The sequence below is a fragment of the Coregonus clupeaformis genome, chromosome 14, assembly GCF_020615455.1.
Source record: "Coregonus clupeaformis isolate EN_2021a chromosome 14, ASM2061545v1, whole genome shotgun sequence".
NCBI classification, from domain to species: Eukaryota; Metazoa; Chordata; class Actinopteri; order Salmoniformes; family Salmonidae; genus Coregonus; species Coregonus clupeaformis.
In genome coordinates, this window is record NC_059205.1 from 37,023,189 (window position 1) to 37,046,169 (window position 22,981).

At 41.1% G+C, this 22,981-nt stretch overlaps 1 protein-coding gene across 4 annotated transcripts in view; it reads right to left on the minus strand.

Annotated features, from left to right (window-relative positions):
- LOC121580944 (disks large-associated protein 1) overlaps positions 1-22,981 on the minus strand; it is a 141,047-nt gene that overhangs the window by 48,032 nt on the left and 70,034 nt on the right. For 3 of the 4 annotated variants that reach the window (XM_041896167.1, XM_041896165.1, XM_041896164.1), the window contains exon 3: positions 2,472-3,613. In XM_041896167.1, the coding sequence (XP_041752101.1) occupies positions 2,472-3,545 (1,074 nt within the window). In that variant the 5' untranslated portion in view covers positions 3,546-3,613. The remainder of the gene's footprint in view (positions 1-2,471; positions 3,614-22,981) is intronic. The other variant, XM_041896166.1, reaches the window with a different exon arrangement.

The following is a 22,981-nucleotide window of genomic DNA, read 5'->3' on the forward strand; positions in this document are numbered from 1 at the left end:
CACAAAACAGGCGCACTGGAAAATACAAGGCATACGGGAAAAATACTCCTGTCGATACACAATACACAAGCTTCACCGAGCTTCACTAACCTCCACAAATAAACAATCACCCACAAGGACAAGGGGGCAGAGGGAACACTTATACACTGACTAATTAGGGGAATAGAACCAGGTGTGTGTGATTGACAATACAATTGTGATGATGATTGGGGCGGCAGTGGTTAGTACTCCGGTGACGACGAACGCCGAAGCCTGCCCGAACAAGGAAGGGAGGCAGCTTCGGCAGAAGTCGTGACAATACCTATTTCAGTGCATACCACTGAAGCTACCTGCAGATTTCTTAAAAAATCGAAATAAAGTAATCTCTTCTTTTCAATGGCAGAAAAAAACAGCTTGTGTAAGCATCAAACTCTTCAAGCTTCTTATTCCAAAGGAAGGTTTATACTTCCTAATTTTGAACTCTATTATCTAGCCACTCATTTCCGTCCTATAGGGCTTTGGTTGCATACTACGAACACTGACCCCCGGTGGCTATCAATAGAACAACAATACATTAAATCTGTAACTTTGAAAGGGATCGCCTTTGTGGGACACCAAAAGAACAGCATTCACAAAGAATCCCATCATCAAAAATACTTTTGACTCATAGCAGAGAACTCATAAACTGCTTGGATTAAATAACATACTTTAAAGATCTACTCTGTTAATGGACAATCCACTTATTCCAAAGGCAATTGCTAATAGAATATTACATTTATGGAACTCGAAAGGAATTGCTATTGTTGGGGACTTATGTAAGGGAAATACATTCATATAATTTAAACAACTCAAAGACCAGCATGAGCTTCCTCAAACTAGCTTTAAAAAAAAGAAATACCTTCAGATAAGGCACTGGGTAAAATAAAATACAAAATACAATTTCCCTAATTCTCCAGAGGAATCACTGCTCGAAAATCGTATCCATAGTACTAGGTCAACTCAAGGTCTGATCTCACTGACGTATAATATACTAAATAATAATCTACCTACTTATAATAACCTAACATACAAATACAAATTGGACAGAGACATAGGCTGTAATTATGACTCAGTTGACTGGGATTACTTGCTTGAAACCTCTCAGAGCTTCTTGATGGCAACCAAACATAGACAGATGCAATTAAATATATTGCACAGGACATATTTTACTGCATATAGATTGCATTTACTTGATAAGATAACTGACAAATGTCCTAGATGTAAGATAAATACTGGAGATTTACTGCATATGTTATGGAGTTGTCCCTACCTATAGAATTTGTGGAAAAATATCTGCAAAATTACATCAGAGATATTAGAGACAGAACTTCAAAATCACCTCAGGATGTGGGTGTTAGGGAATATAACCTTGTTAAATACAGTATCAGCTAGCACAAAAATCTGAACATGCTCCATCAACACGACAATGGTTGAAGGAGGTGATGTCATATTGTACCCCAGAGAAAATATCATGCTCTATCAGGAAAAGCTACTCTAAATTTAGGAAAATCTGGGGTCCTTTAATAGATGTTCTTCCTAACGTTCAAAACTTTTCTGATTGTGGAAGCTATCTGCTGATTAATGTCTCCACCTCTTTTTCTTTTGATTACTACAAAATGCCTTGCCTACTTGTTTAGGCTCTATTTTGGTGTTTTATTTTATTTGAGTTATTTTCATTTGTTTAATTTTAATTACTTTAGACTTGTCCTGTGGTTTGTCCATTTTGTTTGCAAAGTAAAAAAGAAACTGTACAATGGGGATTGTTATGTAAAAATGGAAGAGCAATATTGATTTAGTTTTGACTGATTTTGTTACATTGTACATGAAAAAGAAAACTAAAAAAAAAGAAAAGGGGAATTTAGAATGTAGAACAAGTGAGAGAGAAAGAGATTAGATAAACTAGTATACTGCACAGAACAACAGTTACATATAATTTAGCTACATGAACATCATAATAATTTATAATCATTCTTTTGATATTTCTGTAAAAAAACTGAGTCGAAGTGGAGTGCTTAGATCTATTTAGAGACGTGCTATTTGTGCTTCTGTTGTGCCGACTGTGTCTTGTGCATGGAATTTCAGATTTGATGGGTTTAGCATCAATCTTAGTGAACAACATGAGGAGAATAGTACACAATCATGCTTGCATTCGCACGCACGTACGCACACACACATACACGCGCACGCACACACACACAAAATTATTAGGAAAGAATTAAGGAACCCCAAATCTGGGAAATCTACGAAATTAAGAGGTTTATAAACAGGAAATAATGCCAGTCACTGATGGGTTTAAAAGAAAAAAGCCTACTAAAGAAAGTAAGGCCACTACTGGGTTTGCACTTACTTCTCTCTTCAAATCAAATGAAAGTGGAGGGGGGGTAGGTCCTCTCCAATGGGGTAGGTAGGTGGACGAGGGGGAGGTTTAGGGGTACATTTTAAGAATCGCATACCTGCAAGAACTGGCATGAGCGCTCCTGCTGACAAGCCTCAGATTTCACTAGTGCTTTATGATCTAAGTTTACTGAGGCCTTCTGGTAGACTTGGCGAGCCTTGCTCACCGTTAGACTGGACGACCACAAGCTCTTCTTCATGAGCTGGGCGTCCATGCTTATGGGGATATGAGAGGGGACACAGGTGTGTTTTACTACATCGTCATTACTGCGCGACGTTTTCAGGGCGTGTTCGCTGATGGTGTTGTAGGCCTCCATGAAGTACTGTGACTGGAACTTGTCCGGGTGGCGGCCCATGGTCATGACTCCGGTGGGGCTATGGAACAGGCTGTGGCAGACGTCTCGGTCATCCAGGATGTCGTCTGAGCTCCAGTAGCCCGAGGTGGGGCTCCTTTGCTTTGGCTCTGCCGACTTGCAGCGCTCCCTGCTCTTGCTGCGTTTGCGGTACTTCTGCGTGGGGGGCGTCTCGCTCTCAGGGCTGTTCCTGCTGCCATTGACGCTGCCCTGCTTGGAGTGCGTGTGTGGCCCCTCCAGGGAGTGGGACTTGGCGAAGAGTTTCTGGACGGAGTGGACCAGGTGGCGAATGCGTCCAGGGCTGTCGTTGCGTTGCTCCAGAGCCGTCCTCTTGTACTGCAGCGTGTGGTAGCCATCCCGCGTGAACGACGGCTGCCTCTCAAACTGGTCCAGCAGGTTGACTGGCAGGCGAACGTTGACGCCCTTGTTGGGGACCATGTTACCCACACCAACACCAACACCATAGGGCACCACAGGACACTCATCCTTCCCCATCCGATCCTTCAGCTCATGGTGTGAGCTGCTGTAGTGTCGTCTGGGGAAGGTCCCATAGGGCACCACACTACTGTCTGAGGGGAAGGCAGTGTGGTTCCTCTGCTGGATGTGGCTCTGGACCTGGCCATAATAGGGGTGGTCAGACGGGTGGGACATGGGCATGTCCATTTGGTTGATCAGGTAGGGCTTGCGGTCAGGGTGGTGGCCATGGCCTAGGGCGTCGTAGGAACCAGGGTCACAGGTGACCACATGGTGGTGGCTGCGGCTGCTTGATATACCCTTCATGGTGTCTGTTCAGTCCACAGATAGTGGGCCAGCCTGGGAACTGCTGCAGATGATGTTCCTGATAGCAGCTGTGAAGACAGGAGTGGAGAAACAACAACTAAGTGTTAGAACAACTAGAAATGCAGACGGTAGACATTGTATTTTCCTTTTCCTTTTGTTTATTTTTATTTAAAAAAAAAATTATTTCACCTTTATTTAACCAGGTAGGCCAGTTGAGAACAAGTTCTCATTTACAACTGCAACCTGGCCAAGATAAAGCAAAGCAGTGCGATAAAAACAACAACAACACAGAGTTACATATGGAATAAACAAAAACAAAACGTACAGTCAATAACACAATAGAACATTTATGCGCTTAGTGGTCTTAAAACAATGCACTCTGTAATAATTATTTCTCAAATCTACTCTAATAATTGTGAAGGTTAGGATTGCGGAGGGGAGAGCTGAGATCATAAATAAGTATTTTCAACACACACAGAAATGTTTTGTCAGTGAAGCATTAGTCTCTGAGAAGTTATTTTGATGTAAACACTCACAAAAACAGAGGAGCATTGGGTTCCTAGCATAGAGAATGACAGACAAAGAGGACATGTCAAGAAGTAAAAAGCTTCACTTCAAGAATATCGTCACAGTTCAGCTGTGATTTCTTCCTTCTGCGACACTAGCTAGTTTCCCTGGGCCCATGGTTTAGACTGGCTAACTGGTACTTTGATGTGCTTGTCATTAATGAATCTTCATGAATATCAATGGTGGAAAAGCGGGAGCGGCATCCTATACCCTGGTGATGTCTCATGGTAGATCATTACTCTACTAGAACCATATGGAGAAAGACCATTTTCATTTTAGGGGTGGATCGAAATATACAGAATTGGTACCTGGAGGAAAATGGGGGAGTGTTTTTCAATTTCAGTCAAGGGGAGGGTTTAGTATTTTATTTATTTTTAATCTAGTCCAGGGGAGGGTCATGTAATTTTTAAATGATAACATTTCTATATTTCTGTGTTTTAGAATTAGTTACTTATTAGGCTATATAATCGATGTGTGCCTGATGCCGCCCTTGATCTCTGATTCTCCACTGGGCACGCAATATCAAGTGTGGCTATAGGCTATGTAATTTGGTCTCAATCAAATTATCCATAGCCTATAGACTATAGGCTACGAAGTGCATGCTCAGAGAAGCACAGAGCAAAGTTATATTTCTAAGGTAGCTGGTGGGATGGTGTAAATAAAACTAGGCTGTATTACACACTGCAATGGATATTCCCACCCTGAGCCCCGGCCTGCTCTGCTCTTGCTGATCAAAACCTTTTTTTGTGTGCTGCCTAACCAATGCTGTGCTGTGTAAGCCTACAGTGGCATTTCAGTAGGAGACTCAAAGGCTTCTTCCCCAAAAAACAGTTTTATTAGGCCTAGTAAAAAAAATGTCATTATCTTGGGGGTGGAATAGCCTATAGCCTATGTTCTGTTCAGTTTGAGAAAGAGAGTGTGAAGAGGAGGACCGGAGGTCAACTTTGATACTGTAGCTTGCTACTACTATAATTGATTTTAATAAAAACAATATGTTTCTTGCCCCTTATGTATTTATCAGAGTTATTGACCTCACAACAAGCCAGATTTGAGAAACTTACATTTTGGTGCTGAAACTTGAAGCAGCAGCCGCGGCAGAATCAATTGGAAATGGACAGCTCATGGTTCTCAAAGTAGGCAAATTCCAGTAGGCATAATTCATTTCAACAGTCTTCATTTTAATTAGACTTTACTAACAACAAGAGGGCTTTGTTTTGGAGCCTATTTCTTCTTATTTAAGAAATAAGAGGTAGGCCTACCTGTTTGTCAGACTAAATTAGGCTATAGGCTGCTACAGTGCCTTGCAAAAGTATTCATCCCCCTTTGGTGTTTTTCCTATTTTGTTGCATTACAACCTGTAATTTAAATGGATTCTTATTTGGATTTCATGTAATGGACATACACAAAATAGTCCAAATTGGTGAAGTGAAATGAAAAAAAATAATAATATCTGGTGCAACCAATTACCTTCAGAAGTCACATCATTAGTTAAATAAAGTCCACCTGTGTGCAATCTAAGTGTCACATGATCTCAGTATATATACACCTGTTCTGAAAGGCCCCAGAGTCTGCAACACCACTAAGCAAGGGGCAGCACCAAGCAAGCGGCACCATGAAGACAAAGGAGCTCTCCAAACAGGTCAGTTGTGGAGAAGTACAGATCAGGGTTGGGTTATCAAAAAATATCAGAAACTTTGAACATTCCACGGAGCACGATTAAATCCATTATTAAAAAATGGAAAGCATATGGCACCACAACAAACCTGCCAAGAGAGGGCCGCCCACCAAAACTCACGGACCAGGCAAGGAGGGCATTAATCAGATAGGCAACAAAGAGACCAAAGATAACCCTGAAGGAGCTGCAAAGCTCCACAGCGGAAATTGGAGTATCTGTCCATAGGACCACTTTAAGCCGTACACTCCACAGAGCTGGGCTTTACGGAAGAGTGGCCAGAAAAAAAGCCATTGCTTAAAGAAAAAAATAAGCAAACACGTTTGGTGTTCACCAAAAGGCATGTGGGAGACTCCCCAAACATATGGAAGAAGGTACTCTGGTCAGATGCGACTAAAATTGAGCTTTTTGGCCATCAAGGAAAACGCTATGTCTGACGCAAACCCAACACCTCTCATCACCCCGAGAACACCATGGTGGTGGTAGCATCATGCTGTGGGGATGTTTTTCATCGGCAGGGACTGGGAAACTGGTCAGAATTGAAGGAATGATGGATTTGAGACTTACATTTTTCTGTGTCGGTAGGCCTACTCTGTCTGTGGTGGAAAGGTAGGCATAACTTTTGAAAGTACCATGCTCAGATTCTTAATGACGTCTCAGATTTAATTATTTGCAAACAGGGACAGTTTTGTTGCAAACAAGACAGACTGATTTGGCATTGGACAAATATGATAAGATGAACACAACTCTCTGTCCATTCTTATCCTGTAATTTCGGTAATTTGTGTGGTATTAAAAAATATTCTGCTAATATGTCCAATTACGTAGAATTGCATGATATGTTTATAAAAGGCTATTGTTTCTCGGACCTGCAAATACGATGATTCATTCAATGCTTTTACTATAAAGGAGATCTTTCCACCCCTACTCTTGTCCACGGTGGTCTGTGAACCCACAACCTTCTGGCCCACAGCCCTCTGTGCTATAAAAATTCCTGTGTTGCCATGTGATGCTTACAGGACGAAGAACAGTTTTAAAAATGGCATGTCTAAGCCTCTGGTCAGTCCATGAAGTGAGGGTAAATGGTAGGCATGTTCACTGCTATCCACTTTACGTTTTAATTATTATTTTGGGTATAGGGAAGGGTCAACTTTTTTATTTCAAGCGTTCAGGGAGGGTTTAGGTAAAATGTATTTTGCTGAAGGGAGGGAGAACCATTTTCATTTCAGAGAGGTCCGACTTTCTCCATGTAACACTTTTTATTAATAATGTTCACTCCCTTATTTTTATTCATTTTTATTTATTTTTATCTCTTTTTTTCTTCCTTCTTTTATAATTTTTATTGGGGGGGCAGATCAGCTTCAATATTGCAGATAGATTGTAACTTCCATCACTGTAATTGTCTGTATCACTTCCAATCCCCCATATGTTTTCTTTCTCGCAAATATATATACAGATATACACATACACATACATATACACATACATATAAATACATATACATACCCTTTTTAAAAAAATATTTTCCAACCCTACCACCCCTTCCCTAATTGGAGTAAACTAGTGAACAACAACGCTTAGGCCTCTACTTCCAGCTTATACATACTATATACATTTTATGGACACAGTCAATTTTACAATAATTATATTTTGTTTGTTTTTACTCCTGAACATCCTCTACCCTCAACCTCTCCGATCATTTTCATGATGTCCTTCCGGTTTGCTTCTATATGTCATATCTTTCTAACTGTGCTCTTTCACAAAAGCTCTCAACCTATAACCTATATACTTATTATGGACACAGTATGCTTTACATTAGTTATCTTGTTGTTATTAGTTGTTGTTAGTTGTTATTAGTCCCATCCTTCAACTCCATTCAACACCTCCCATCTATCTCTTAACACCATCCATATTGGATTTATATTTGCCATATATTTTTCAACTGTACTGTGATGTTTCACAAAAGTTCTGAACCTTTCTATTCTCATTGTTTCCACAGATTGTAAATTGAAAATAAACATTTTTGCTAAAACTATTATTATATTATTGATCGATTGACTATGACTTTTCAGATCACCCAGTAGTGCTATCTGCAGGGTTAGCTCCAGGTAAATATTGCAATCCTTCAGCCATTCCTGGACCTGTGACCAAAAACAAGCTACAAATGGACAGTACCAAAACAAATGATCTAATGAGTCTGTCTCTTCGCAGTAAAACCTGCAGAGCTGGGAAGATTTTCTCTCCTATATAAATAACAATCTATTGGTAGCAAGAATTTTGTATAATAATTTAAATTGAAAAATTATAAGTTTTGAATCCGGCATCGTTTTGCGTATCAGTTCATAAACACTCCCTTATTACTTTTCATATTGTCACGGATTCTGCCAAGGCTGCCCCTCCTCCTTGTTCGGGCAGGCTTCAGCGTTTGTCGTCACCGGAGTACTAGCTGCTGCCGATCTATGTTTCTATGTTCTACCTGTTGTGGTCTGATTGTCTCACACCTGTTTCCCATCGGGCAATTACTCCTTCCCTATTTAACCCGGTGGCTCTCATTGTGTTTTGTGCGTGTTTGTTATTTCGTTTCGTGTGTCGTTTGGTAAGCGGGTTTACTCCTCCCTGTGTGGAGGTATTTTGTATTTGTTTCTTTACTTGTTAGTAAAGTACGTTTTCATTGAGTTCTGTGTCCTGCGCCTGACTTCGATCCACCGCATTACACTGACACTCGTGACACATATACAGTCACTCTGGAGTGTAGTTTTTAATTTTTTATCATTGCATATGTTTTAACCGATATATTACATTATGCAATCTCCTGACATAAGCAAGGATGGAAATGGAGATTTTTATATTTTATTTTGGATGCTTCTGATCGCAAGCTGGGTATATATTTAACTGTAATATTAACCACAACCCAGTCTAATCACAGCCAAAAGAGAAAGGCCTCCTCCTCTCCACCAACCAACACTGACAGCAACAATATCTTTCCTGAGTCTTTTTCTGGTTGCGCTGTACAACAGAACAGATCATAACCATTTACTTAACAATGAGGCAGTATTTTGAATCCACATGTCTTGAGATAAATACCAAAGATTTGAGAGCACAAACATCTGCTCGATTAATTTCCTTGACATGCCACATGATGCTAGGCGCATCACAGTAATTGCAGCAGGCGGAGAGCCACTCATTCAGCTGTGTGAAGTTCGTCAGGACAGGAAGCAGAACACACCGGGCCACGCGGCGCAACACACAGCAGGAAGGAAGGGGGCTCAACGGGTGGCAGAGAGAAAGCAGCCAGCCCTGTTATTATTGGGTTATTATTGGCCACTGTGATCCTCTAATGGCACTGGGGGTTGAACCGCTGCTCCAGCCACCAACCCACCCCAGGATCCTAATATCACTCACTGTGGAGGGATAGAGAGGGGCTGAATGTAGTCTAGAAGGCTGTCTCTGCTAGTTGACTGGCTTTAGCTGCCTGCTTTTCAACAAAGTGTAAATGCTAATATCTTTAGAGCATCTTGTGTAGCAACGGTAACTTTGGAAGCACACAATGACAGCCCACACAGTCTTTGATATAGCCATCATGTCTAGCAATAACACAAATTATGCTTGTGGAGAGGAACTGGCAAGATTGAGAGGCGATCTTCTTGAAAATCATGCTTGATTGTCATGTTCAATAGGCAAATATGTCAATCTGAAAAATTATTGGAAAAGAGCTATAACACTTATATCTGCTCTGCCGTTGTCTAGGGTGTTACAGTGGCTGTTTCCTAAACGGCACCCTATTCTCTATATAGTGCACTACTTTTGACCAGGGCCCTATGGGCCATTTGGGACACAGACAGTGTGTGAGGGGAGTCTGGAAGTTGGTCTCCTCTACACCTTCAGAGAGAGAACTCCCAGAGGACATCTGAAGTACAGTATGCAGCCTCTCTCACCCCAGAGAGGACATCTCTCTGTGCTGCTGGCTTCCCTGACCTACTTGGCCTTCATTAGGCAGCAGGCTGTTTAACATAAGATGACAGCTCCACTAGTACTGTACAGTCAACTCTAACAAGGTGCACTAGCTATCCTTCACTGCTGAATGCTAAAGCATGGGAAACTTTGAAGAAGAACAAACAATGTAACCACAGAGAGCCAGCTACTTGTCAACTCTTTTCCAGATACATTACCCAAGTGGTGGATTTGGTTGTATAATACTGCTTCATCACAGTTTTGATTGAGGCAATATTACAGAAAAGGAGGCTTAATCAGATCTGTGAGGCTTAATCAGATCTGTATTAAATCAAGTTTCCAAGTGAAAAATAAATAACTCATTATTTTCAACTTAACCTTATACTGGATACTTCACAGCTTATGTTCAGATGGTCTTAATACTAAGGGTCTGTTCAAAGTTGTGGAAAGAGCAGTTTGAATGTCCTAATCACCAATCACAGTCCTTACCAGTAGGAGAAGGGCTAACTACAGTACATGTATATGTTTAATTACAACAGTGTTGCATGAAAACTATCCATCTGTCTGTTTCATAACTATTAATGAGAGTGGTTACGGTTAGTGAGTAATTGGTCTCTGAGGGAAAAGGGTCATTACACAGAGGCAAGGAGAGCAGATGGAACAAAAGGAAGAGAGAGAGATGGAGAGAGAGAGAGAGAGAGAGCGAGAGACACAGAGAGAGATACAGAGAGACAGAGAGAGCGAGAGAGAGAGGGAGTGAGAGAGACAGAGAGAGAGCGAGAGAAAGAAAGAGAGAGAGAGGGATGGAGAGAGCAAGCAAGAGAGAGAGAGCGAGAGAGAGTGAGAGAGAGAGAAAGAGAGAGGGTGAGAGAGGGAAGAGAGAGGGGGGATAAAAGGAGAAAGCGGGAGAGATCATAGAAAGATAAGGTAGTTAGCTATCACATTTCCAAGCATACCATCAAGAATTTGAAACTCCACTGGGAAGCATTTTTCCTAACAAACAGAAGAGAATAGAGAATTGTAATTCAAGGCAGTGATCTGACAGACACACAGAGAGAAGTGCTTGCTAGACAGTATTAGAGTGCTGTCAACAGACAGACCATGTTGTCTACATTTCAAATGGGACTCAGCTCTCGCCTTTGATCAGTTGTCCTCTACTGCTTTTCTCATGTTTTTTTGGAGCCAGCAACATACGTACACTTGACTACCTGAACAACTGAGATAAAGAACCATACAGTGACACATTACTCAAAATAATTACGGAATCCTGACAATACACTACTGCTTCAGATGTTGCCTTTGCATTCCATTGCCCAGGTTCATATTCTGAACATACCAAATACTTCAAAACTAGGGGTGAATCCCAAATGGAAACCTATGCCCTAGTGCACTGATTTTGACCAGAGTCCTGGTCAAAAGCAGTGCACTATATAGGGAATAGGGTGTCATGCGCTCGTCTGAAGTACTGCACTATATAGGGAATAGGGTGCCATTTGGGACAGAGATTAGGTTTTGAAGTCTTCCTAATTACCGATAAGGTATCAACTTCTATTACCATCAAGAGCAACCAATCAATCAATGACCTACTCTCTTACTATTTGATGGGGATAAGCGCTCTGTAAAGGGAATCCAACAACAACAACAACCAACTCTTCCAGGTTTATGATATAAATGAATCATGTATTTCAGGTCTCCTCCACAATAGTAGTGACAGGCCACTGAAGGTTCAATATCTTGCTATTATTCCTTTTGAAGTGTAGAGATCCATCATGTGATGTCTCCTGACAATCCTCAGCCAACCCATTAGAGTTCCACCCAGCTCTACCTGTCTGTAATGAGAGGGCTTCTTCCCCATCCGTCTCCCTGTCACAAAAGACACTGTCTGGGCCTGGGTGACACACAGAGGTGAAGACGTGACATCTATATGACCTTCAAAAGTCTCCAATTCACAGTGCTGTCATGTCGTGAGTGAATTTTTGGCTGGACTTTGCTTTGACTATCATTCTCAGTTTTGGGAAGGTACAGTAAGTGAATGAAGGTGTAAAGACCAGGCATTTGACCGGTCTTACTCATGCAGTTTGGGATATAGAGAAATGTGGAAATAATAAGAACACCCTACTGTAATAGTAACATCATTGAATACAATTTTACACCACCACCGCAGCAGCATATTATTGCTCTAAGGCTTTTCTGAAATGCTGATTTGGTTCATTTGATTTAAAAAGGACCCAAGCTGCCTATATCAGGCAGACAGGAAGAACAGAGACACAAATAGAATACCCATGGCCATTAGGCCTGTGCATTGTAGTGCTTTGGGGACGGCAAAAACAACTCACTTGAAATGTTCAAACTAGCATGTACAGGATATAAATTTTCGAAAACTCACTAAGGAAGCATATCTAAATGTTGGACAAACTGCATTCCCTAATGGAGAAGTGGAGACAAAAAAACACATCAGATTGACAGCTAAAACCTCTTGACAAACGTTTTCAAAGCGCATGTGCCATGCGTTTTGATGTCTGTTTATGAGGAGAGAGAATCTTCTCAGATCAGATTATTTTTGGCTTTCAGAAAGCCGGCAAACAAAAGCATTTGAGTCACAGAAATGCATGCCAACACTACTGAGAGACAACATAGACTCTACATATCTCACTATATGGCCGTCTCTTTATGGTTTGTGTGTTGCTTGGTAGGACATAATTATAATAATAATGTGCAATCATTGGATGCTCTCCTGTATAGGAACACTCATTGGTTTAACCCTTAGATGCATAAACTATGGAACTAATGCATTTCCATAACAGGTACCTCACATGTGAGATTATTTTATGTAAAATATATAGGGACAAACTGACCAACATGTTACAGTACTAATCTTGATCAATAAATGAGATCAATTTGACACATTTTAATGTAATTTGTCACTGTGCACCATGTTATGTATATACAGTAAGCATAAAGAATAAGCAATTCATGGCCTGGCCAAGGCAACGATTACAATACGGCAATATCAAACAGGAGTCCAGCAAACCTAATGAATGAAGCAGAAGGAGACTGGCATTATTTAAAGTAACTGTCCAGTAAACATTCTGTTAACTCATATCCAAATAATGTTGTTGACTCGTCCTATACTCGTATTTGTGGCCAAAGCATAAATTGGAGAAAAAAACACTTAAAAAACCCCACCTCAAACTTCTCAAACCGAACGTTTAAAAAAATGCTTGTAATTTCCTCATAGAGGATGATGTCATCCTCCTGAGGAAGATGAGCTGGCCAATCAGCGGTCTACTCGCTTTAATGTTTTTAATGACCGGTATATTTCACTCATATTGTAATTAATTATAGGTCATAATGCATAGAAATCTGTAAACACTGGACAGTTACTTTAAACAATGGATGGATTTTTTCTCTCTGTAACACTATAACAATTTAGGTGTTAAATGTGATTATTTGTATTTGTATTAATTATGGATCCCCCAGCTACTCTTTCTGGGGTCCAGCAAAGTTAAGGCAGTTATTTACAAGAAGAAAAAAAACCTTACATTACATTTCACAACAGATTTCACAATACATTAAGTGTGTGCCCTCAGGCCACTACTCTACTACCACATATCTACAACACAAAATCCATGTGTACGTGTGTGTATAGTGCATACAGTGGGGAAAAAAAGTATTTAGTCAGCCACCAATTGTGCAAGTTCTCCCACTTAAAAAGATGAGAGAGGCCTGTAAATTTCATCATAGGTACACGTCAACTATGACAGACAAATTGAGATTTTTTTTCTCCAGAAAATCACATTGTAGGATTTTTAATGAATTTATTTGCAAATTATGGTGGAAAATAAGTATTTGGTCACCTACAAACAAGCAAGATTTCTGGCTCTCACAGACCTGTAACTTCTTCTTTAAGAGGCTCCTCTGTCCTCCACTCGTTACCTGTATTAATGGCACCTGTTTGAACTTGTTATCAGTATAAAAGACACCTGTCCACAACCTCAAACAGTAACACTCCAAACTCCACTATGGTCAAGACCAAAGAGCTGTCAAAGGACACCAGAAACAAAATTGTAGACCTGCACCAGGATGGGAAGACTGAATATGCAATAGGTAAGCAGCTTGGTTTTAAGAAATCAACTGTGGGAGCAATTATTAGGCAATGGAAGACATACAAGACCACTGATAATCTCCCTCGATCTGGGGCTCCACGCAAGATCTCACCCCGTGGGGTCAAAATGATCACAAGAACGGTGAGCAAAAATCCCAGAACCACACGGGGGGACCTAGTGAATGACCTGCAGAGAGCTGGGACCAAAGTAACAAAGCCTACCATCAGTAACACACTACGCCGCCAGGGACTCAAATCCTGCAGTGCTAGACGTGTCCCCCTGCTTAAGCCAGTACATGTCCAGGCCCGTCTGAAGTTTGCTAGAGTGCATTTGGATGATCCAGAAGAGGATTGGGAGAATGTCATATGGTCAGATGAAACCAAAATAGAACTTTTTGGTAAAAACTCAACTCGTCGTGTTTGGAGGACAAAGAATGCTGAGTTGCATCCAAAGAACACCATACCTACTGTGAAGCATGGGGGTGGAAACATCATGCTTTGTGGCTGTTTTTCTGCAAAGGGACCAGGACGACTGATCCGTGTAAAGGAAAGAATGAATGGGGCCATGTATCGTGAGATTTTGAGTGAAAACCTCCTTCCATCAGCAAGGGCATTGAAGATGAAACGTGGCTGGGTCTTTCAGCATGACAATGATCCCAAACACACCGCCCGGGCAACGAAGGAGTGGCTTCGTAAGAAGCATTTCAAGGTCCTGGAGTGGCCTAGCCAGTCTCCAGATCTCAACCCCATAGAAAATCTTTGGAGGGAGTTGAAAGTCTGTGTTGCCCAGTGACAGCCCCAAAACATCACTGCTCTAGAGGAGATCTGCATGGAGGAATGGGCCAAAATACCAGCAACAGTGTGTGAAAACCTTGTGAAAACTTACAGAAAACGTTTGACCTGTGTCATTGCCAACAAAGGGTATATAACAAAGTATTGAGAAACTTTTGTTATTGACCAAATACTTATTGTCCACCATAATTTGCAAATAAATTCATTAAAAATCCTACAATGTGATTTTCTGGATTTTTTTTCCTCATTTTGTCTGTCATAGTTGACGTGTACCTATGATGAAAATGACAGGCCTCTCTCATCTTTTTAAGTGGGAGAACTTGCACAATTGGTGGCTGACTAAATACTTTTTTTCCCCACTGTATGTTATCATGTGTGTGTGTGTGTGTGTGTTTGTGTGTGTATGCATGTGTCTGTGCCTGTGTGTGTGTCTCTTCACAGTCCCCGCTTTCCTATAAGGTGTATTTTTATCAGATTTTTAAATCTGTTTTTACTGCTTGCATGAGTTACTTGATGTGGAATAGAGTTCCATGTAGTCATGGCTCAATGTAGCACTGTGCGCCTCCCATAGTCTGTTCTGGACTTGGGAACTGTGAAGAGACCTCTGGTGGTATGTCTTGTGGGGTATGCATGGGTGTCTGAGCTGTATGCTAGTAGGTTAAACAGACAGCTCGGTGCATTCAACATGTCAATAGTTCTCACAAATACAAGTAGTAATGAAGTCAATCTCTCCTCTACTTTGAGCCAGGAGAGACTGACATGCATATTATTAATGTTAGCGCTCTGTGTACATTTAAGGGCCAGCCATGCTGCCCTGTGCTGGGCCAATTATAATTTTCCTGAGTCCCTCTTTGTGGCACCTGACCACACGACTGGACAGTTGTCCAGGTGCGACAAAACTAGGGCCTGTAGGACCTGCCTTGTTGATAGCGTTGTTAAGAAGGCAGAGCAGTGCTTTATTATTAGCTACTGTTGCAACAATATGTTTTGACCATGACAGTTTACAATCCAGGGTTACTCCAAGCGGTTTAGTCACCTCAACTTGCTCAATTTCCACATTATTCATTATAAGTTTTAGTTGAGGTTTTGGGTTTAGTGAATGATTTGTCCCAAATACAATGCTTTTAGTCTTTGAAATATTTAGGACTAACTTATTTCTTGCCACCCATTCTGAAACTGACTACAGCTCTTTGTTAAATGTTGCAGTGATTTCACTTGCTGTGGTAGCATGTATGCACTCACTAACTGTAAGTCGCTCTGGATAAGAGTGTCTGCTAAATGACAAAAATGTAAAATTGTAGCTGACGTGTATAGTGTTGAGTCATCAGCATACATAGACACACAGGCTTTACACAGAGCCAGTGCCAGGTCATTAGTAAAGATTGACAAAAGTAAGGGGCCTAGACAGCTGCCCTGGGGAATGCCTGACTCTACCTGGATTATGTTGGAGAGGTTTCCATTAAATAACAACCTCAGTGTTCTGTTAGACAGGTAACTCTCGATCCACAATATAGCAGGGGATGTAAAACCATAACACATACGTTTTTCCAGCAGAAGATTATGATCGATAATGTAAAAAGCTGCACTGAAGTCTAACAAAACAGCTCCCACAATGATCAATTTCTCTCAGCCAATCATCAGTCATTTGTGTAAGTGCCGTACATGTTGAATGCCCGTCCCTATAAGCATGCTGAACATCTGTTGTTAATTTGTTTACTGTGAAATAGCATTGTATCTGGTCAAACACACAATTATAACACAGATATTATGTGGTTTACTGGTAATTTACTGATAATCAATTTACTAGCTGAAAAAAATAAGAACCAGAATGTTACATGGACCAGAATGTTGATGGTTTTCTCATCTGATTGGATACCTCTTCAGTAAGGGTAATACATTACAAAGATATATTAATAGTCTCAAATTCACAGGTCTGAATTAGTTAATATGTGGTGCACGAAAACCAGAAGCCTCTACAGCCCCTAAGGACTGTAGCTATGCATCCCTGACAAATGGATGTGGCGCAAACTCAGGATGGGAGGGGCGTGACCGTGTGACGTTAATGGATCTAAACAAGGCTGTGAAAGGCTCTATCAAACATACTAAAAGGATATCAACACACCACTGTACAATTTACTGTTGATACAGGTCTATTTCAAGTGGATGTTGTTTACAGTAAAGGACACATTACTGCAACATGTTTTCACATTTCCATGGCCTTTAGTTTGGGGTGTTAATATGGGTTCTCAAAGTGTGGCGTGTGTGTGTATATATATGTGTGTGTGTGTGTGTGTGTGTGTGTGTGTGTGTGTGCATGTGTGTGTGTAAGCAAACACATGCATACTGCTTCAGGAATATCGCTGAAGGACAGGAAGGACAGTACATGTCACCATGGAAACAAAATGAAACCTTGTTGCAAGATTCCTGCAAACATATCTGATACATTCAATAACAGCTTGCACATGGTCAAAATGGAATATATAGCCACCAACAGTGGCATTGCACTCTTTGGGTCAATAAAGACACTGGTTGATATCAATAAAGGCATGGAGGAAGACAGTCCTGGCATACTCAGCCACTGAGAACAGATAGTGCTCTACTACAGGCTCAATATGCAAGATGGATACTACATACTTAGATAGTAGATCATTACATTTACATTTACCAGACGCTCTTATCCAGAGCGACTTACAGTTAGTGAGTGCATACATTTTTATTTAATTTTTTCATACTGGCCCCCCGTGGGAATCGAACCCACAACCCTGGCGTTGCAAGCGCCATGCTCTACCAACAGAGTTTAAAATCACAAACTTAGTGGGAATCTGAAGCTTCTACGTATGGGAGCAGTGTGTTTTTTTCTTTATTGACTATTGTCTTTTAAGTTTATATGTTCATTACAACACGTTTTACTGAACTCTGTTTCTTAGAGGAAAGCTGCTGGGTGAGTGGATGGAAAAGTAAAGCCATGGGGGAAAGAGGAGTTTTCTGGAATACTAAATAGGGCATTCTAAAATGGCCAAATCTCACAGCACTGTGAACGCAGTTGTATAAATGACTAAATATTTATGAAATATGACGTGATGCTACTTCTTATTATTTGTGAAAAACTAATTACAAATTATTGTGACTATCATTTGGATCATATCCACCACCAATACCATTAATTTTGAATTTGGAGTAAAGAAACAGCGATTGAACATTCAATGCTAATTCATAAGAAGCTAACAGTTTTCACTGCATTGTGTTCCCATAACTGGCTTGTCTGTGAGAATCATTATCAAGCAGTGCAAAAGCCACCCCTGAAGCAGCAAGACAGGCCAGCCACATCTCTAATCTAATTTTAGCATGTATAGTACAGTAGATCTACTATAGAAAACTATCCAATCCACAGGAGCAAGACAGGGGAACAAGAAAATGAGCTATGGGGCTCTCAGTGGCCTACATTCTCCATTCAGTGCTGGGCTGTTTCTTATAAGACATTGAATAACATTGCGCAACAATGTCATGGTGGTTTGAGGCTGACTCTCCAAGACATTAAATAACATGGGCTGCCCTGACTGACACTCCAAGGAGTGCACTCGAAGAAAACTCAAATCTGGTGAGGGGATAGAAAATTCTTCTCAACTCTGTGATTGAAAATCCTATATAATTTTGCTCCCTAAAGTAAGAGACTATTGTCTTACCAAGCCAAATCCTCAGATTTATCACAAAATGTAAGTTAATAAATGGTTTAGCTGCCAACAGATCAGTGGGCCTATGTGAAATATACTCACTGATGGCCGTATAGGTGCAAGAGTCAGACAGACTATTTATATTCAAAACAGTTTTTGATATTCTTTCTAAAAGTATCTTTAACTATTAGAAAGATTTAACATGACTTTGCCAAGGGAAACCCTCACAGCTAACACCTTTGCAACACACAGTAAGGAGATCTATCTAGGAACTGTAGTGTAGTGCCAATGTCGTTATAGTTAGTTGTTATCCTGAACCTAGGTATAGTGCACTCACTGTTATCCAATCAGCAGATCCATGTTACTGTAAGGGCATACCAGAGGAGGCAATAATATTTGTGATATGCCAGCCCAACGTGGGTGGATAACGCTAGTTCCTACTTCACAGTAGGGCCTTTAAAAAATATATATGTTTGTGTGTGTGTGTGCAGAAACGCCTTCTTGAACATGTGAATTTTCATATGCCATAAAGACAAACTTTTATGGGATCCTTAAATATGAATGCATTTTAAATTAGGAGCCTAGTTTAGCCAAGGAGAAAGCACTGAGCTATATAGGGAAAAAGACAGGATCCTTCCTGGCTAGCCATGATTGAATGAGATATTGGAGGGGTTGACCATGCTGATGGTTGGCCATGTGTTTACATGTGAATTCTTAAAGAGATGGGTGGGTCTATGGCTTAAGAGGGTGTGAATGATACTGAATGGGCGTAAACAAAGAAGAGCTCTCAAGCACTCATCAAAATCTTTCTTGTCTCCTAAGTGGGATAATAAGTTTATCAACTTTGAAAGCATCATAACTATCCCATGCGTCCTCCAATCACAATGTATGAAATGCCATTTTGAGCTCTGAATCGGAACTTTAATAATCTGTAAAAACAAGCATTTTGGATTTTCTGACATAAACACCAGTTGGGATGGGCCGTCACATTTGTGTTCAGGAGGCAGAGTACTGATGATCACCCAGTTGACAGTGAAAGGAGACACTCTGATGGCAGCTCCATAAATCAAAGCAGACAACAGCACGAGACACTGCTCAAGTGCTCTCCAGATTTGTATCACGTGTCTTCTGCACACTGACCTCATTCACTCATCTGGCTCTATGATGACATCCAGGGAGTACATGTCCCACGTGTACACACCCCACTGTCTTACACCCTCCTCTATCCCATTACAGTATATGACCTGTACACTACAAGTCTGAACAGGTCAGCTTGAGTCCATAGGCTGTGGCGAGACTTTATTGTTATCTGTTGCAGGCTATCAATCAACATTTACAGCTTCTTTGTCCAGCCTAGCATCCATATTAGTGTGAAAGGAAATTGTTTGGTACTGTATGGCGGTTGTGTATTTCTATGACAAGGGTGTTTGCAATGTATGCATATACATTTCCTGTCTGCTGTCATAGGTCAACGATGACGTCATCCCGTTAAGAGTACAGACACCCTTAATACATACAGTCACATTAAAATGAGAAAGTGCGAGAAAAACAAATGTCAGAGAAAAATCTGCTGGAGGCTGTATTCTCCAGTGCGCCAGGGATATACGTCAGAGCAGAATCTCTGTCTTTCTGAGGAAAGAAACGCATTTCCCGCCCACTCACTCTTATGATTCAGCCGAGCCTGCACTGAGCGTGGGCTCAGACTCCTTTCTCTCTCACACAGAAAACAGCAAGCTCCAACATGCTTTTCTCTGCCATTCTGTTCAAAATGCAAAGATGAGCATCTGGACGCAATATGTTTTATGTAAAGATTGAACACACAAATACATGTCTGCCTATATGGACATTGTATGGAACCACCAGTGAACTGGCTGTAAACCATTTTTGAATGGTATTCTATATGTAATCCCTCTGTTACATGTAGAATAGTTAATTGTCGGCTGAGCATCAATGTGAATACAAACAGCAGTTTTAATTCCCATTTCTGACAATGGAACAGAATGCTGCCTGGCTCAGCCTATAGCTAGAGCCACTGATGTCGCCCCTATAGGATGCTCCTATAGGATTTTCATCTATAGAGGTAAACATATTGGCGCTAACATTTGCAATTAAATTAAATCACCATGCATTACCACACTGCAGTTGAAGGAAATGGAATGGAAAGCAAATTAAAATACAGCATAAAGACATTCATAATGTACAGGTGAAAACTCCATCAACTGCATACATAATCCACTTATGATAATCAGTATTTCTTTCAAGAGAGGAAAATCAAATTCCATCATATTTCCAAAAACAAGCTTTGATTCCTACCAACCAACACCCTTTGAAACATAGAGCTACTTAGGTTGTAAAATAGTTCTGGCTAAATTCCAAGAGTGAGAGAGAGAGAGAAAGATCCACCATTTCTGTTCCACATGAAAACACGTCCTAGAGGCATGCACTATCATTAATGTGCTACCGTACTTTCCCTCCTCACCAAACAAAGAGCAAGCAAATATCAAAGGCCTGTAGTGCTAACATATTTACTTGGAAAATATGCTAGCTATCTGCCTTGATTTACATTTCCTGAAAGAGCACAAACAATAGAAGCAGAGTAACAAAAAACAGCATTTAAATTAAATAACAAATAGAAGACAGACACGATTTGCTTGGTCTATAATTTGTTCTCAATAAAAACATTTCTTCAAGACTGTGAAATCATATTGAGAAGACGCTATTTTACTCCAAGAGCTGAGTCATAACTGCACTTGATAAAAACTAACAGAAAAACCATTAGTCGTGACAATCCACTGAACATTCTAAAAAAGTAACTTTATGATGAATGTACTGCAGCTAATTGTTCAGTGCACCCAGCCATGTTTTAATTCTGAAACGGTCAGCACATCATTAACATATCCTCTGGCTAGATATAGCCTAGCTAGCAGACAACAACCAAAATAACATACACAGTCTATACATTTCACTGCTCATTGTGTAAATGCGTCGAAGCACATTTATATAAGGAAAAACATGCATAGGAAATGTGAAATCACTCTGGGTGAAGAGAGAGAAGAGAGACCAAGCTGAGAGGAGGGAGGATAGAAGCCTTTCTGGTTTTTAGTCTTCAGAGTCTGAGTTAATCTGGCCTCTGAGCAGCACCCTGCTCCTCAACCCTAAAAGTCTGAGTCAGATCTTAATTACATACACTACCTATGGGAAACATTTATTCATCAAAATGCCTGTTTGTTCCCTGTGGATCTACAACGACCCACTCCTCCAGCCTTATCCCCCTGTTCAGTGCACTGTAGGGGGCTCTAAACATCCCTATCTCCCCACTGCAGATAAACCTGGCTTCCATGAATCCATGTTATGAATTAACCATGGTGTCTCTGTAACACAGCACTACCGACTATGTCACATGTTTCTTTTCCTCTGCATCTATCTACTCGCTCAGGCTTTGGATTAATCCATTTGCCAAATACTGTGCAGCTCTGTAGAATGGACTCGGTTCAGCAGCAGTCTGTTGACATGCAATGTAATCTCTCTGATATCGAACACATCCTTTTGCCCTTTAATTTTTCATTAATGTTTTTGTGCACACAGAGGAATGAATGGGTGCAAAATAAACCCACTGTACTCCACCATATCACATGAAAAAAACCAATGCAGCTTTTTCAAGAGACTGATATTTGGAACAGATTCATGCATGGATAATACACTACATGACCAAAAGTATGTGGACAGTTTCTCGTCAATCTTCTCAATTTAAAATCATGGGCATTAATATGGAGTTGGTCCCCCCTTTGCTGCTATAACAGCCTCCCCTCTTCTGGGAAGGCTTTACACTAGATGTTGGAACATTGCTGCGGAGACTTGCTTCCATTCAGCCACAAGAGCATTAGTGAGGTCGGGCACTGATGTTGGGCGATTAGGCCTGGCTCGCAGTCGGCGTTCCAATTCATCCCAAAGGTGTTCGATTAGGTTTGAGGTCAGGGGTCTGTGCAGGCCAGTCAAGTTCTTCCACACCGATCTCGACAAACTATTTCTGTATGGACCTCGTTTGTGCACTGGGGCATTGTCATGCTGAAACAGTAAAGGGCCTTCCCCAAACTGCTGCCACAAAGTTGGAAGCACAGAATAATCTAGAATGTCACTGTATGCTGTAGCGTTAAGATTTCCCTTCACTGGAACTAAGGGGCCTAGCCCGAACCATGAAAAACAGCCCCAGACCATTATTCCTCCTCCACCAAAATGTACAGTTGGCACTATGCATTGGGGCAGGTAACGTTCTCTTGGCATCTGTCAAACCCAGATTCGTCCATCGGACTGCTAGATGGTGAAGTGTGATTAATCACTCTAGAGAACGCGTTTCGACTGCTCCAGAGTCCAATGGCGGCGAGCTTTACACCACTCCAGCCGACATTTGGCACTAAGCATTGTTATCTTAGGCTTGTGTGCGGCTGCTCGGCCATGGAAACCCATTTCATGAAGCTCCCGACTAACAGTTATTGTGCTGACGTTGCTTCCAGAGGCAGTTTGGAACTAGTGAGTGTTGCAACCGAGGACAGACGATTTTTACGCGCTTCAGCACTCGGCGGTCCCGTTCTGTGCGCTTGTGTGGCCTACCACTTCGCAGCTGAGCCGCTGTTGCTCATACTTCACAATAACGGTAACACTTCACAATAACAGCACTTACA